Source organism: Schistocerca americana, chromosome 3 (genome assembly GCF_021461395.2).
Source record: "Schistocerca americana isolate TAMUIC-IGC-003095 chromosome 3, iqSchAmer2.1, whole genome shotgun sequence".
NCBI lineage: Eukaryota > Metazoa > Arthropoda > Insecta > Orthoptera > Acrididae > Schistocerca > Schistocerca americana.
Window position 1 is genome coordinate 407552343 of NC_060121.1, and position 16317 is coordinate 407568659.

Consider the following 16317-nt stretch of genomic DNA (forward strand, 5'->3'; position numbering starts at 1 on the left):
CTTATGATAACATAGCTCCTGTACTACGTGCGATCAAATTATATAATTTTGCAGGTACATTCAGCAGCATGTGCAGATACCATCTGCAAAATGTATTGTGACTAGAGTTAGTAATAAAGAAGTAATAAATTAAAACATCATCCTTGGTGCAGGAGCTTTATTGCACAAACAGCAAAAGTATAGGAAGAAAAAAACTGTTTTCATGCCATTGTTTTGTGGGGGGTGTCAGCAAGACAGAGTTTTGTGAAAGTTTGAAATCATGGGTTAAGTTTGTTGCAAGACACTAAGCACTCTCATTGTCAGATACTGAATGAATATAGTTTAGGAATTTGCACACCATCAGTTATGCTGCCTTAAGACATATGCAGAGTTTCTAACTGTAATATGTGTCTTCTTACTGCATTAAAACTTTAACTTAAGATTGCACCTCTTAATGAGTAGATTATGATAGCATTTTAAATTTTTAATTTGGTCAATAATTATGCAAAATACTGAAAATCAAATATTTGTTGCCCCTCGAATCTGTTAGATATGCAACCTGCAACATAAACCATGAATCTTGTACCTTCAACTGGGATAGCCATTTAGTAATATAGATATTGGCTGTAAGAGTTGACCATTAGCTGAAAATCACTGATGGGCCCTGCTCCCACAGCTACTAGCAGTGAAATAGCTCACAGTTCCTATCATTGCCATCAGATGTCATTTCAAACACAAATTAAATGTGGAATACATAACATTAGTTCGTCCACAGAACTTGTCGACTTCAGTGGCAGCCTGGCATCAGTGTCAAAATTCCTACAGTAGTTGCTGAGATTAGCCTGCACATACAGATGTAAAAAAAGTAGCAAAGAATTTTAATTTATATTATGTATATAAGGGGAATATATGCATGGATCCTGGTAATAATAATTTCATGTGGCTCAATGGCCTAGAGCAAGTATATCAGTGGGACATCACTTCAGCAATCTATATGTTCCTAATCAGTTATTGAACTGGGGAAAGGGGGTTATGGGTTAAAGTGGGACCTGAACTGTGTTTCATTTCTGGCAAACCCCCAGATCATTGATAGGTGAATAGATGTTGAAATGGATAGCGAGAAATGAGTGGCCCACCAAGGATTCAGTTCCACAACCTTTTAATATCCAGGCATGTGCTTTACCATTACACCACCAGGCAGGGCCAGCAGTGGTTTTGGTCAAGCTTCATGCCCTCTAGAGTCATGTTGGCTGCAGCACTATGTTTTAATTATGATGGGGAGGCCTGGTGGGAGAGAGGAGGGTAAATGTCAATAATTCATCATAGTTCAGCCAATGTCCATGAATTATTTATAAATTATATACATAAACCTTCCTTATGAATTAGTCTATCTGTTAGTCACAATCGGATCAAAATCCCTACAATATTTCCTGAGATTAGCCAAAAAATAGAGGGAACACACCATGGGGCTTTAATTTATGTATGTATAGGTAGGTTACCACTGCTGCTTTCCACTCACCTGGGAACACAATATTACTTACTTAGATACCAAATAGGAATCTTAAGTAAGACACAATGTTCCATCCTATGATTTTTAATATTTCTCCATATATTCTTTCCATCCCTAGTCCTGTTGCTTTTATAGCTACTGCTATATTTATATTTCCCTGTTATTAAACATGAACCCTTTGATTACATCCTTTCCTTGTTCCTGCCCTATACCCACTATACTACTGTATTCCTGGTTAGATAGTCTGCTTTTTCTTCATCCTTTGGCAGTATTTTGTTCACTGCTTGAATATTTGAAACTATCCTTTGTGTTCCTTCATGGCCTCTTAAATATCCAAACATTCTTCATTTCTCTTGGCAAACCTACCATGCTACAATCAGCTACTCCAGATAATTTTTCTTTGCTTCTCTCTTAACTTGATCTAACTCCTTCTTTAGGGCTTCCAGAAAGTCATGCTATCCTTTCCCTTCTTGATCTTATACTGCTGCATTCTCACATTCCTTTTTATTATTCTCACTGCCCTAGTGAAATAAACTGTGTCTGATGATTGCTTTATGACTTTTCATGGAATATGCTTTTCTTTGCATTCCAGTAAAATGTACTTCAAATCTGATGGCACTGAGTTCATGTCTTTTCCTATATTTAGTCACTGATTGAATATCTCAAATAAATACTTTTCTATTTCTCCCACATTTGCTTTGTGATATACTGAAATAACTTTTTTGTGCTCTCCAGGCATACATCACCTGCGACAGCCTAATCGTCACTTATGATCTTCATTACATTACATACTTTTTTTTTGCTATATTCCACCAAGTTTTATCACAAAAAACATTTGGTTAATTATCATCCCATGTATTTCCTGTAACAAACTGTTCATAGCCCCCTTCCTAACTCATCTTGTTTGCTAGAAGTTCATTATAAACAAGTGAGTTCACCTTTTCTTCCCAGTGTAGTTCTGGCATCTTTGCATCTTTAGGTCTCACCCTATAATTTCACTTCTAACCTTCTTTTCAGCCAAGTACCCACAATCCAACAATTTCTCACCTACAATTTCACACCGTTTCCCACTTTACACATTCTGCTACACCTGACTTTCCCCTCTACAAGTGCTGATCCATACCTCAAAGATTTCATTGCCTTTATCACCAAACGTCAGTTGGCATGTACATGCTTCATGCACTAAAACAAATACCCCACCACCTCTGGTCCCTCTATCACTTCTGAATCCATGTCATCCTCTACAAAACTTCCTGTCCATAATATCCCATGCTAGCCAGAATTCAACATGTATCAACATATTAGGTCCTTTTCCCTCAATTTAGGTGCTGAATTCTATTTCTTTCCTTAAAATTCTCCTCCTGAAGCCACCTCTATGCTCTTGCCCTACAATTTTTCTTAACAGGCTTATGAGCTATCTAAGTAAATTCAACCTCCTCTGCAATGACCAGCATGGTTTCAGGCCTGGTGGAGGTACAGAATCTGCAATAGCATAATTTACAAAAACAGTTTTAGAAGCACTAGATCAGAACAGCTATGTAACTGGCCTTCCTAGACTTGTCTATGGAATTTGATACAGATGACCACCAGAAGCTGTCACATAAGTTAGAGGCACTTGAAGTAAGGGGAGTGGTACTCAAATGGTTTTGTTTATATCTAGAAAACAAAGTACAGTCAGTAGAGATCACACATGTCTCCAGTGGATCAAAGTACATTGAGAAACATATATCTGATCCACAATATATCACTATTGGGGTTCCTCAAGGAAGTGTACTGGGCCCAGTATTGTTTCTGGCATATATGAATGATTTCCCTTGGAGAGAAGATATTGTTTACTGATGACAGCAACATAGGTATCACCTGTAAGACACCAGCACAAATGCTGGAGAATTCTACTGAAGTGCTGAGGGATGTTGACAAATGGTCTCAGGAAAACAAAGTAACTCTCAACATAAAGAAAACAAATACAATATGCTTTAGAATGAACAGAAAACAGAGTCCCTTAAATTTAAAACTAGATAACATCTCCATAGATGATGTACCTACAACAAAATTCTTAGGGTTGCACATTGACAGCCAAATGAAGTGGAATGAACATGCTGTGAAACTCTCAAAAAAGATATCCACAACACGTTATGCACTCACAGTCCTTGTATCCGCATGCAGTAATGAATGTTTGAGAACTGTATACTTTAGTATGTTCATTCAACAATCAGTTATGGTATTATTTTCTGGCGAAACTGTGCTCATAATTTACAAACAGTATTTAAAATGCAAAAGAGAGCAGTAAGAATTATAATGAAAATCAGTAAGCAGGCCACTGCAGAGAAATTTTCAAAATGTTAGAAATTCTAACTGTTCCTTGTGAATTTATATTCCAAACCATAGTGTACATCAAGAAAAATACAGAAAATTATAACACAAATAGCAGTTTTCATAAGACTCAAAATAGCTTCTTGTATGAAGGTGTAATATAAACTGCTGCAGAAAATAAAAGAAACAGATATCATGTACTGCTTTAGGAATAATATTAAATTTTTTATGCAGGAACACTGCTTTTACTCTATAAGTCAATTCCTGAGTACAAAATGACTGTAAATAACCTTGTTTCACAATATTTAACTATATGTAACATTTTGATAAGGAGCAAAAATGATTGTAAATAACTTGTATGTCACAATGTTTAACTACATGTAACAACAAACTGTATAAATTATATGAATGTACACAAACTGACAACATCCATACATTTTAAAATGTCCATGGATGGCAAAATAAATAAATAAATATATTCTGAATCCTTTAATGTTGCCATTACTCCCACATACACATTCAAATTTTCTCCCTTTTCAACAAACAATAGTTTCTCTTATTTTAATAATTATAATTTCACATGTCTTCATGAAACATTACTACAAGTTTTAGAGCCCAATCTATTCAAGTGTAGAACATCCTATGCCATAAAAATTTTTACAATTGTTTTTAGGTCTAAGAACACTACACAGTGTCACACTGATCTCAAACACAGTTGTTTACCCTGTTTATGTAGCCGCCACTCTCTGTCATTCGGTGTACAATTTCACTTATCACTACCTCGGATCCTGCAAAAAACTTTTTATTGTTCCCGTAATGTTCCTTCTTTCATTAATTTGCTGCATACAGAATGTTGCCCCCACACATATGAAGACAACTTTATATTTTTTGTTGGACTGTATTAGGCTGCCTGTGCTGAGCTTTGTTTGGCACTTAGAGTATGTTTTGGTGACTATTCACTTACGCATTCTGCCCACAAGTACTAATATCTACTTTCCAGCTTGAGACTACAATGTTTATCTGATAACCCTACCACCTCTTCAAGGACACATTCTTAATACAAGGACACAGCAGCAACTATCTGGGCACCCTCACATTTAATCCAGTGTCTCTCAGTTAAACAGTGTTTGGCCATTGCAAATTTATCTGGTTGCTGAACAATGCACTTGCTATGGGCCACACAAGTAATTTGGTCTTTTTAAACTTTGCTACAAGAACATGGAATTTTGTACATGCCAGGTATGCTAAGTTCCAAATCATCTTTAATAGAGCCTGATCCAAGTCCTAATCTGGGCTGGAGTATGGAACAGTATCCTAATGTTAAATCTTTTTAAAATTGTCCCAGTTTTGGAGAGCACAAAGAAGGAAAGCAACTGGTTTACATTCCGCTTCCTGTGCTTCAGGTAGGGTCCAAACTATGAGATGCATCAAATCTGTTTATTAGGGAAATCATTCTGCTTCAGTGTAGACTTTAGGTGCTTATTTTTTTCACACAAACTGTCAGTATCATTGATGACACATGTTCTTCAAGCTAGCATCTCAAGGAGCCCATTGCACTGATTCATAGCATGGCATCTCACTGCAAGCAGATAACAGCTGGTGTGTGCAAAAAACCCAAAGAAAGGGAATGTTCCATCAGTTTGAACTTCCATTGTGAACTTAATGCTGTGATGAAGAGAATTAAAGTGTTCCTGCAACTGATAAAGAGGCATCGTGTGGCCAAACCATGAAGGTGTCATCCATGTGCCTAAAAAAAGGTTAGTTTCCAACCTGCTGTCCTCAGAACCCTATCCTCAAAATCTTCTGTAAAGAAGTTCGCAACTGTGGATGATAAAGAACTCTCGACAACCATTCCATTTATCTGCTCAAAAACCTGATCATTAAATTAAAAGGCCATGGAAGTCAGCACATGAAGATTGAGCTTCATCATTTTTACATCCAATTTTTCACTGATTAAGGTCAAGAATTCTTCATGTGAAACACACATAAAAAGAAACATAACAATAAAGCTAACCAGATGATCTGATACACTCAAGAACAAGGATTTTAGCCACCATACAAATTCTAGTGAGTTATAAAAATGGTCAACATATTTTCTGATAAAAGGTCAAAGAACCACCACTAATAATTCACAAAGGTTTAGGTGGTTGCACCCAGAGTGTTGCGAATGGGTCATATTGGTACTCCTTGTTTTTGGATTTTAACCATATAACATTGGTGGAACTGTGTAACAGTCACTCCCAGATGAATTTTTTTGATCACATTTTAAGGCAACGTGCTCTTTTTCAGAAGTGAGGTGCTCTTAGCTCTTATCCTAACAGTGGTATTGCTCAGTAATTTTCAATAACCAGGGTCATCAAGTAAACAAACCATTCTCCTAACATGCACTGATGAGCTAAAGCATTTTGACTCCTGCCCACTGTGAAACTTAATGACACAGGGTGGTGTTGTAGGCACATGGCAAGGTAAGGAAATGTATAAGTGTACCAGTGATGAATGAAAAATCTTTCTAGCAGTGGTATGGGTTGCAAATAGGGTAATTCACTGATATGAGCAAATCTGACAAAGGGCAGATTGTAATGGCTCAACACTTTGGAACAAACACCTTGCAAAGCTGGTCAGCTGTCTGCATGCAAGTGTTGTGGTTATATGTGGAAAGCAGTTGAAGAGTGGTGAAACCACAAGGTTTTTGACATCTACACCTCTGCACACAATGTGGAGATTGGAAGCTTACTTGGTACGCAGTATAGATCTGATGACAGAGTACAATGCTGGTGCAGGCACTAGTGTTTTGAGTGCACCATTAAGTGCACATTGCTGGACATAGAGCTCCATAGCAGATGACTCCTAAGTGTTACCATGTTGGCCCAATCATCAAATCAATTACGATGGTAGAAGTCTCAGAATCATCAAGACTGGACCAAGGATCAATGAAAATGTAATTCCTGGTCAGATGACTCATGTTTCCTGCTGCAATAAGTCAATGGGTGTATTCTGATACCCCACCTTCCAGGCAAATGGCTGCTCAAAATATACACTGTGCCACAGACGGAGGCTGGTAGGGCAGCATTTTGCTGTGGGGACATCCCCCTGGGCATCCAGAGGACCTATTGTGGTAACTGAAAGCAGCATGACAACAGTGGGCTGCATGAGTACTGCTGCAGACCATCTGCATCCTTTCAAGTTTGAAGACTTCCCAGATGCAAAACATCTTCCAGCAGCATGACTGTCCACAGCACAAGGCAAAGCTACAAGCTACAGTGGTTTGAGAAGCATGACAGTAAACACCAATCTGTTGCCTTGGCCATCAAATTTGTCTGATCTGAATCCAATGTAAAAAGCCTGGGACACCACTGGGCACAAGCCCTGAGCCCCTAAATTAGTGACCTGTAACCTACTGAAATTGAGCGACTAATGTATAAACATCTTGTGCCACATATCTCCAGAAACCTACCAAGGACCTGGTGAATCCACATGACACAGAATCACTGCTTTATTGCTTTCCATGGTGGACCAACAGGCTATTTTGGAGGTGATTGTAATGCTTCAGCTCATCAGTGTAACATACACATTAAAGGAGCACTGGTATAGTAACAAAATCCTTATCTTCTCAAAGCAATTTGGTAACTACTCCTTCTCTCGGAAAAACATTACCCACTAGCAGTGGTGCTCATTTCAATGTGTGAGGCACGTTTATGGAACATTATCACCACATAGGGTTTCAAAAAGTACACAAAACCAAAGTGGCTGAGCTCTGTTTAGCCACGAAGCATGGCTAAAATATGAGGACACACATACAGTTGCTAGCATGTCTTGATATTGAGACTTTGACATTAACAACACAATAGAGATTATATTAGCAGATAACAGGATTGACAGAGAGAATAGATTCCTCTTAAGTAGTGTGCAAACAGCACGTTAATACGTATTGGCTCACAATGCCTGTAACACAAGAGAGCAGTTTATCACAATGGCAATTGTTTGGATTGTGAAATATTGCTCATTTGACACAGGTAGCGTTGCATATGCATTCTGCTATGGGACAGCAGTGACACCTTCTGGCACAATCTGTAAAGTGTGACAGATATGATTTCTCAGAAGTTCAGATTGGAACTGAAGATGGCTTGGCTACCAGTTTGAATGCCAAAATATTATGTTGGACAGATTTAAGGATATGGCAGCAAACACAACAAACAATCCACAAATTGCAATGGTAGGGAAGCTTACACATCAATATACAACATTTCAAGATTAATGTGAATTTGTAAATTTCGTTCTTTCCCCTATTCAAAGAATAGAAAAGTTTTAGGAAAGAAAGGCACTTAGAAGTAAGGAAGTCATCAAGTGAGACAATAAATACAAGAGGAAAGCTAACAACGAAACCAATGTCAATATAAATTTCTGATTTTAAAGATGTTCGCTTTGGTTCTCAGAAAATTATAACTCTAAAAAAACTGACCATTTATTCAGATTTCTTTTTATTGTTCTTAGCAATCAATTGCTTTATCACTTCACACATACACTATCAATATCAGTTTATATTTCATCAAACCATTAATTTCTTGTGGCATTCAGTACAAATATGCAATAGGGCTTTTCCTATAACATGTAATAACTATCATGTGTTTGCCCGTCAAGCTAACCATGCAGTCTAACGCTCTGCTTCCCAAGTGGAAAGGCATGCTGGTCCCCGGCACGAATCTGCCCGGCGGATTAGTGTCAAGGTCCGGTATGCTGGCCAGCCTATGGATGCTTTTTAAGGAAGTTTTCCATCTGCCTTGGCAAATGCAGACTGGTACCCTCATTCTGCCTCAGTTACACTATGTCGGCAATTGCTGCACATACACTGTCTTCACGTAAGCGTACACAATAATTACTCTACCAAGCAAACATTTGGAGTTACACTTATCTGGTATGAGATGTTCCCGGGAGGGGGGAGGGGGGGGGTCCACTGGGGGCCAAAGCACACAATAACCCTGGGTTCAGTGTGGGTTGGCGGAGGGGTGAGTGGACTGCTGTAGCCTGTTGTGGGGTTGTGAACCACTGCGGGCTACGGTGGGGACGAAGCCTCTCCGTCATTTCTAGGTCCCCGGTTCCATACACAATATCATGTGTTCATGCACTTTTGATGCAATACATTGAAACATGCATAGGTTCATATAAAAAAATGTACACAGATTTTTTAACTTGTTAGAAGTTGTGTCATCTCCAATATGAATTTATTCTCACTGAGCTATCATTACAGATAATGAATAACAAGACAGATTTATGTTACGGTTCAGTGTCCTATAGAAGAGTGGCTAAAGCTCAATCTCTTCTTTGCTAACAATGGATAAATACCAAGTTTCAGCATTTTTATTGGTCTCAAGCTGCTGTCAGCTTCCACTGAAAGGAATGTTAATTTACTGTCTGTTAAGATATGATGATGAGCAACCCATTGTTACAAAGGAATGCTGCAGAGAAATATGAAAGATCTGTAAACTGATATATGTGAACTATTTGTTACTGTTAACTTATATTTTATATATAATACAATCAGAACAAGAGAGTAGAAATAGTACAAATGAATCAGTGATAGCAAAACACTTTGGAATAATACCTCTTTCAGATATTTATTGTATCTCTTCTTTTCTTCATCACTAAGTGTCACAGTCCCTTTCAAAATTTTTTGTATTGAATCTTCCAAATTCTTGTATTTATAAGGAGCCATTCTAGAGATGAACCAATGACCTAAACAGAACGAAAGAAATTATTACAGTATAGAAATTACCAACTACTCATCACAGTTTTGCACACACAAAACCTATCACCAATTACATCCCAGTTCAAACACACAGCAATGTCACAATTAAGGCAGTAAAAAAAAAATAAAGGCAAAGGTCATAGCTTAATCAATCTCTCTGTTTCTTTGAAAATTTGCTGAGACATCACACAAAATAAGCTATTACTCAACCTCACCATTCCTTTGGAATTACTTGCTATGACACATCACACAAAGCAATCAGGCTATATCTGAACTGTTCAATAAATGGTTTAACAACCCCACTCCACAAAATTAATGAAAAACATAGTGATACAACAGGAGCTATGACGTCCTATTTGCAGTAGTAAACGCTCATTCAAAGAAGCATGTAATCAGTCATCCTTCCCCAGTTCCAGTCTTAAAAGGAGTGGGGAGAAAACCTTATTATAAGGCTAATAAAATGTTATTTCTTCTATGCAACTTGCAGTCTGAGAATAAATAGAAAACACTTCACATTGGTGATATGACATTAGTAAATGAATAACAATTCGGAAACACATGGAAGAACCAAATTCATTTCGCCTGATAATACAGTGTGGCTCCATGCACAATAGGACTTGTAAATTTGAATAAGATAATGTTTACGATGTTCAGCTTCCAAAAAACTGGGAGTCCCCACCCGGGGGGTTCAGCTGCCGAGTTGCACGTTTTTTGAGTTGACACATCACTGGGCGACATGCATATCGACGATGATGAAATGGTAATGATGTTAACACAATGCCCAGTCCCCAAGCAGAGAAAATCTCTGACATCTTTGACATATCGAGGATTTGAACCCAGCCCCACTGTATGGCTGTTATAAGCAGACATCTGCTAAAAACAGCAGTAGTCATACAAAAAGAAATTTTCAAACTTTATTAGGGACATTCTGAATAAGAACAAACAGGAACAGCAGGACTTCCTTCCATTAATTCATTCACACAACATTTTGCCACTTCACTCATGAAGGGCAACCCAGTTACACATTAATATGCAGAAGCAGCCACAGCAATGTACTTCAATTTAACTTAATCTCTGGCAGTCACTGTGATATTAACAGTTATATTACATACGAGAACCATCATTTTGTTGTTGAAAAATATTTAGTAACCAAACATTTAGCGAACTCAGTACTATTTGTGTATCACATACACATGCACCTTCCATAAAATAAAAATCATAAATCAGTCATTTCTGACTGAATAAAACAGCAAAAAGTTGTATACATGTAACTCCCTGTTGACAGTCATCACTAAATTATGTCTTGGCAAAAATGTTTCCACAATGGACAAATGTGAAAACTGCCACATAGAGGTAAGAAATGGCCAACTTATATTTTTTCCACACATGATATTTTGAAGCAACCTACTGGGAAGGAGATATCATTAGCTTTGGTAGTGCAGAAGTTGTCACTCTTTGAACTATATGGGTAAACTTTCTGTTGAATGTGCAAATGCAGAGTTTCAAGACTCACTCACCATAGTGGGGCAATTATATATGGGTATGACTGATATTCCACTCCCCCACTTAGCATCAAACATGGCATGACCTACGTGTAATGTTTTCATTTGTTTCTGATAAAGAGAGGTGTCGAATAAACTACAGGTATGGTTGCAACACTCAGTAAAGAAATTAAAAACAGCAGCACACACTACCAAAGGTAACAATCATAATACATTTGGTCTTTTCAATCAAAACATAAGAATCTAGTCAGTTAAGAAACATGAGCTTCTCATAATACTACAGGACAATGGAAAACTTACAAATATGTCTACAAATTAGCTATGCTTATAAACATTATTTGTAAGTCACAGAAAAAGAAGAAATGACTACATGCATAATGTGAGAAAGAACAACCAAATCAATGGATCTAAATGAGTACTACATTGAATGGATCTTTAGAGTGCTGTAATTCAGTAATAAACCTGGCGACATACAAAATTTGGAGACATAATGACTGGCTAGCTCTTGTCATCACAGAGGGCAAAATGTACTGCTGAAAAACAAAAAACTATCCGAGCTTTTGCAACTGTTATTTTCTTCCTCATGTGGTGAAGAGATATAGGTTGGGGAAGGTCAAAAAGGAGAGGCAGGTCAAGTAGACCCAAGAATTACAGTTATCACCTCTTATGAGAATAACAGGACTGAGTCAAATTCTTGTCTGGTCGTACAAATTGAGGAATAAAGGAGATGTGGAAAAAGGGAGAATGGGGTGCAGAGAGGGATGAATATAAAAAGGAGCACAAAAATAATTGAAAATTAAATAAATTAATAAAAATTATAAAATAAATACTTAAAATAAAAGGAGCAATTGTATGTTAATGGAAGTTTAGCCCAAAATGGTGCTCATATGCAGGGATATGTTGGAGTGTAAGTTCCCATCTCCACAGCTCTGGGATGCTAGTACTTGGTAGGAAAATTCGAATAGTCTATGTTATCTACCAGGCACTCACATACCTTTAGACTTGCTGTAGAGTATGCTCAGCAATGGATACTAGGAGTCCAGAAAGCCAACACGTGGTCAGCCAGTTTAGTATTGGTCATTACTATATAGACCAACATGTTTAGAAAACATTTTAGTTAGTATATAACATGATTATATCACAAGTCCCTTTGTCTTTGTTGCTGTGGGCTGAAGTAAACGGTAGTGTGTTGGTGCATGGCACATGTTTTGCAGTGAGAACAACTGCATAGGTAGGAACCTTGGAATGAGAATGGTTGTCTGAAAAAGTCATATAGTTTAATAAGGCTGTTATGGAGGTTAGGAGAGGAATGGAAGGTGAAAGTGGTTGGTGTGGAGAGGATATCAGACAGGGATTATCTCAACTTGATAAAGCCTTGGTAGGGATTTCAAAAGTAAATAACACATGTTGTCCCACACTAAGATCATTGCCTAACAAGGGTACCAGAAGACAATATATGTTCATGTTCCCTGAAGACACAGTCCTGCTGCTGTACTGATGACAGGTGTATTCAGTGTGTGAGTGGAATGGCATGTCAACTGGAAACACAAACCAAAGTTGAAGTATGCAGTGCAGTATGATCTTGTGGGCAAAACGTCTAAATCTGATGGTACATGGATCAAATTCAATGTCCATCCAGCCAACATAAAACGGTGCCAAAAATTTGGCCAAGGAATCACAACACTGATGATGCCGAGCTGTCATACAGCATAGATCTTGAACTACATGGTTTCTATCTTTTCAGCAAGCTAAAGAACATCTTCGGAAAAAAAGATTTTTTCAATGATGAGGATGTTCACACATCAGTTCTCAAATACTCATGGAGCAAGGAGCAGATTCCTATCATCAAGAACTTGAACAACTGGTAAAACATTCTGGCCATCCCTTACAGACAGTGCCCATGTTGAAAAATAGTGACATGTGTGTGTCACTTTGACAAGTAGTGCTATAGTTAATAAAAGTTATCTGACCTGCATTAATAATATGTAACTTACTTTTTGAAATGCCATTTTATATCAGGCCATTTGAGAAGTAAGTAGAACTTTGTGAAAAGGAGGGAGGGGCGGGAGGAGGGGGAATTCTGCCTAGTTTCTGGAAAGCAGTGTCGCTATTTGTAAGAAGACGAGAGAAAGATATTACCCAAGGGATTTACTTGTGGACAAGATATGTGAGGTTGTCGTGAGAGACAAAAGCCTCCTATGAGAAAAACAGCACTGCTTCAAATCCTTGGCTGAACATACAAATTTAGCTTTTCAGTGATTTCCCTAAATCACTTAAGGTAAATTCCAGGATAGTTCCTCTGAGGTTGTTCATGTTGATACGAGCGATTTGGTCATGAAGCAGCTACGTTTATTGAGGATAAAGAATCAGAATTAATTTAATTCACAAATTTTTTCAAACATTGAGGTGCGAAATTTTCTATAAATGATTATAGGTGCAAAATTTTCTATTAATGAGTAAGTGTATGTACAACTACTTTCATTATAATTTTAATAATAATTAAATTAGACAAGACTCTTATTAATATGTAGATGATATATTCCCTATATATTCAAATATTTGTTTTGTATTTCATTATTTACTTATGGTACTCCTTCAGCAGAATGCAGTGGATGGAATCTGACAGCAGAAATTCCTGCTTCACAGCAGGTCCTGCATGGAGCCACCAGTACCACATGGAGGACCATGGAGAACCTCATAGTACGTCATCGCAATGTGCTTAGATTAAGATGAAGCAGAATGATACTAACAAAAAGATATGTTTAATCTAAATGTTTTGTTTTAGCACAAGCTTAGCTGTTGATCAAACCAGATATCTGTACTCATTTATACAATAAAAGTCCCAGCCCAGAAGGGTGCTCACATGCAAGGATAGCTCTGGGATGCTAATACTTGGTAGCAGACACTCAGATCCCTTTGAGACTGAATGTAGAGTATGCTCAGCAATGGATACTGGGTGTCCACAAAGCAAACATGCATTTAGCCAGTTAAGCATTGGACATTAGTATATAGAACAACATGCTTGGAAAACATTTAGTTGGTAACCAACAGGTTCGATATCTCATGTTTGTTGCTGTAAGATTTGAGAATGACAGAAGTTACTTGAAGCAAATAAATTCAGAAGATAAGAAAACACTAATTCATTATGATTAAAGGACAATTTTACTATTGAAAATGTTGAAAATCAAAACAGAGTAAGTTCAATTTTGATGCGTGTTGACACGGTCACTTTTGACACTCCAGAGGAGAATAGATTTACTGAAAAGCAAATGTCCATCATTTTCGTTTTGAATATTCAGTACATGAATCACATTTCACATGGTGACTGTGGTGAGAAAGATTGAATCTATGAATATTTAAGGCTGAGCAATTGTGTAACATAAAAAGAAATGCAGAATTCTTACGATTTTTAATTTTATTATAAAACTGAAGATTGGATTAACTGTTTCCTTCTCAAAGTGAACTGTGTATGTGTATGAGTTATGTGTATTTAACATTTACAATGACCACAAATCAGCATTGAATGGAACTCATATTGTAGTGTTTCGAGAATTTCTGTGTAAATTCTAGAATCAGCCATCTACCATGTCGAACACACGATATTTTAGAAGTGAGTGTGGGATGATAGAATCCTACCTACTGTACATTACATGTTTGTGTGTGCAGGTTTGAAATTCAGTCATGAGAATAATGTAGACTTGGCGGTCGAATGGCAACGACAAGTACTTGTCGGGCGATCCATGGAAGTTTTAGTGCAAGAGTACAGAAGAACCATGGAGCTTCTATGCTATCCTGTGCTAATTGTGTCAGTAGCGACCATTGTTATAATAACAAAAACAGTTGAGAAGGTACTCTTGAGAAAAACTCTTGTCTTAGCATTGTTGAAGGGAAGATGTGTATTAAGATTCACCTTGAGAATGGACATGGTGTTAAGCCAACTTTCTCTTATATGTATATTAGTTTGTTTCTGATATTTGGAGACACGAGAGACTTACTAAACAGTATATATTTATATTGAAAGTGTGACTTTGTTATTGCACATGGAATCCAAATATACTGATGGTGTTGCCAAAAGAGCACAGTTTTAGAAGAGAAGGCTTTTTAAATCGTTGTCAAAAATGTTAGAATGTGGTGACCAGTGAGAAAGGATTGAAAATACAGGAATCCTAAGACCAAAAAACGAGGAAAGAAGCTATTGGTTGTTGCCATAGCAACTAAACCAAATACGACAAAGAATCTACTACGAGACAATGGAACATGCTCAAGTATATAAAGGAACAAAATTTTGAATTGAGAAATAGAGAAGAAGATTCCATTGTGTTTCTCTAAGAAGAAATACACCTACAACACTTTGATTAAGAAGATCCGGTGCGAGGAGTGTAGAGCTCTCATATACATTGTGGGGACGCAGACGTGGAAACCAACATCTGATGCCGCTGGCACCAGTTGCTGTTCACCAGTGCTGATCTGCCTCCGCATCCGCTCACCGATGTAGCGAAAATTCTCCACTGGGTGAGCATAAAACAAAACTTTATTGTTTCAGTACAAAGTGGTACAAACTGTTCAGTGTATTTTATTATTGTAGTTGCCATACTTAAAATTAGTTAAATGCTTACAAGATCAAGCTTGCAAGAATATGGATAACGTACAACAAGCCGAGGAAAGTCAAGAACCAGCTATGGCCATGAGAGTTAGTAAGGAAGTGCCAGAATGGGCCGGGATAGAAAATTTAATCAAAGCCCAAAGTGCAGCTTCAAGTGCTCAAAATGCATCTCTAGGTGAAAAAATAGACCCAGTACATTCTCAACTAAATAACCAAAGTGAAACCTTAAGTAGTCAAGCAGCAAATATAGATTTGTTAAATACCAAAGTCGACTCACAAAGCAAAGAATTTCATAATCTATGCGAAGGCATGGACACTTTAAAGACTGAATTCAACACCTTAAATAGTAAGGTAGAGAATTTAAAGAATGAATTGGCTAGTTCTTTGACCATTCGTGTAAATCAAATGTTCGCCGAATTTAGTCAGAAGCAGAATGATAATTTTCACGTTAGAATTAGATACTTAAGACAAATGTAATAGTGTAGAATCAGAGCTTAAAGAAAAGTTACGATCCTTTGAAAATTTGAGCAATTTTAAATTTAATGCTGTAAAGCAAGGGTTGAGTACTTTGAAGGAGTGTGTCGATAAGCAGGATTATTTAATGCCAATAATTCATTCGCAAATTACAGGTGTTAATACATGAGTACATAATGTGGAAAGGAACTTC

The 16317-nt window shown here is 37.3% G+C and overlaps 1 protein-coding gene across 1 annotated transcript in view; it reads right to left on the bottom strand.

Moving 5' to 3' along the window:
- LOC124605718 (cyclic GMP-AMP synthase-like) overlaps window positions 1–16317 on the bottom strand; it is a 264748-nt gene that overhangs the window by 183909 nt on the left and 64522 nt on the right. The window contains exon 2 of the mRNA XM_047137593.1: window positions 9402–9532. Coding sequence (XP_046993549.1) covers window positions 9402–9512 — 111 coding nt within the window. The 5' untranslated portion in view covers window positions 9513–9532. The remainder of the gene's footprint in view (window positions 1–9401; window positions 9533–16317) is intronic.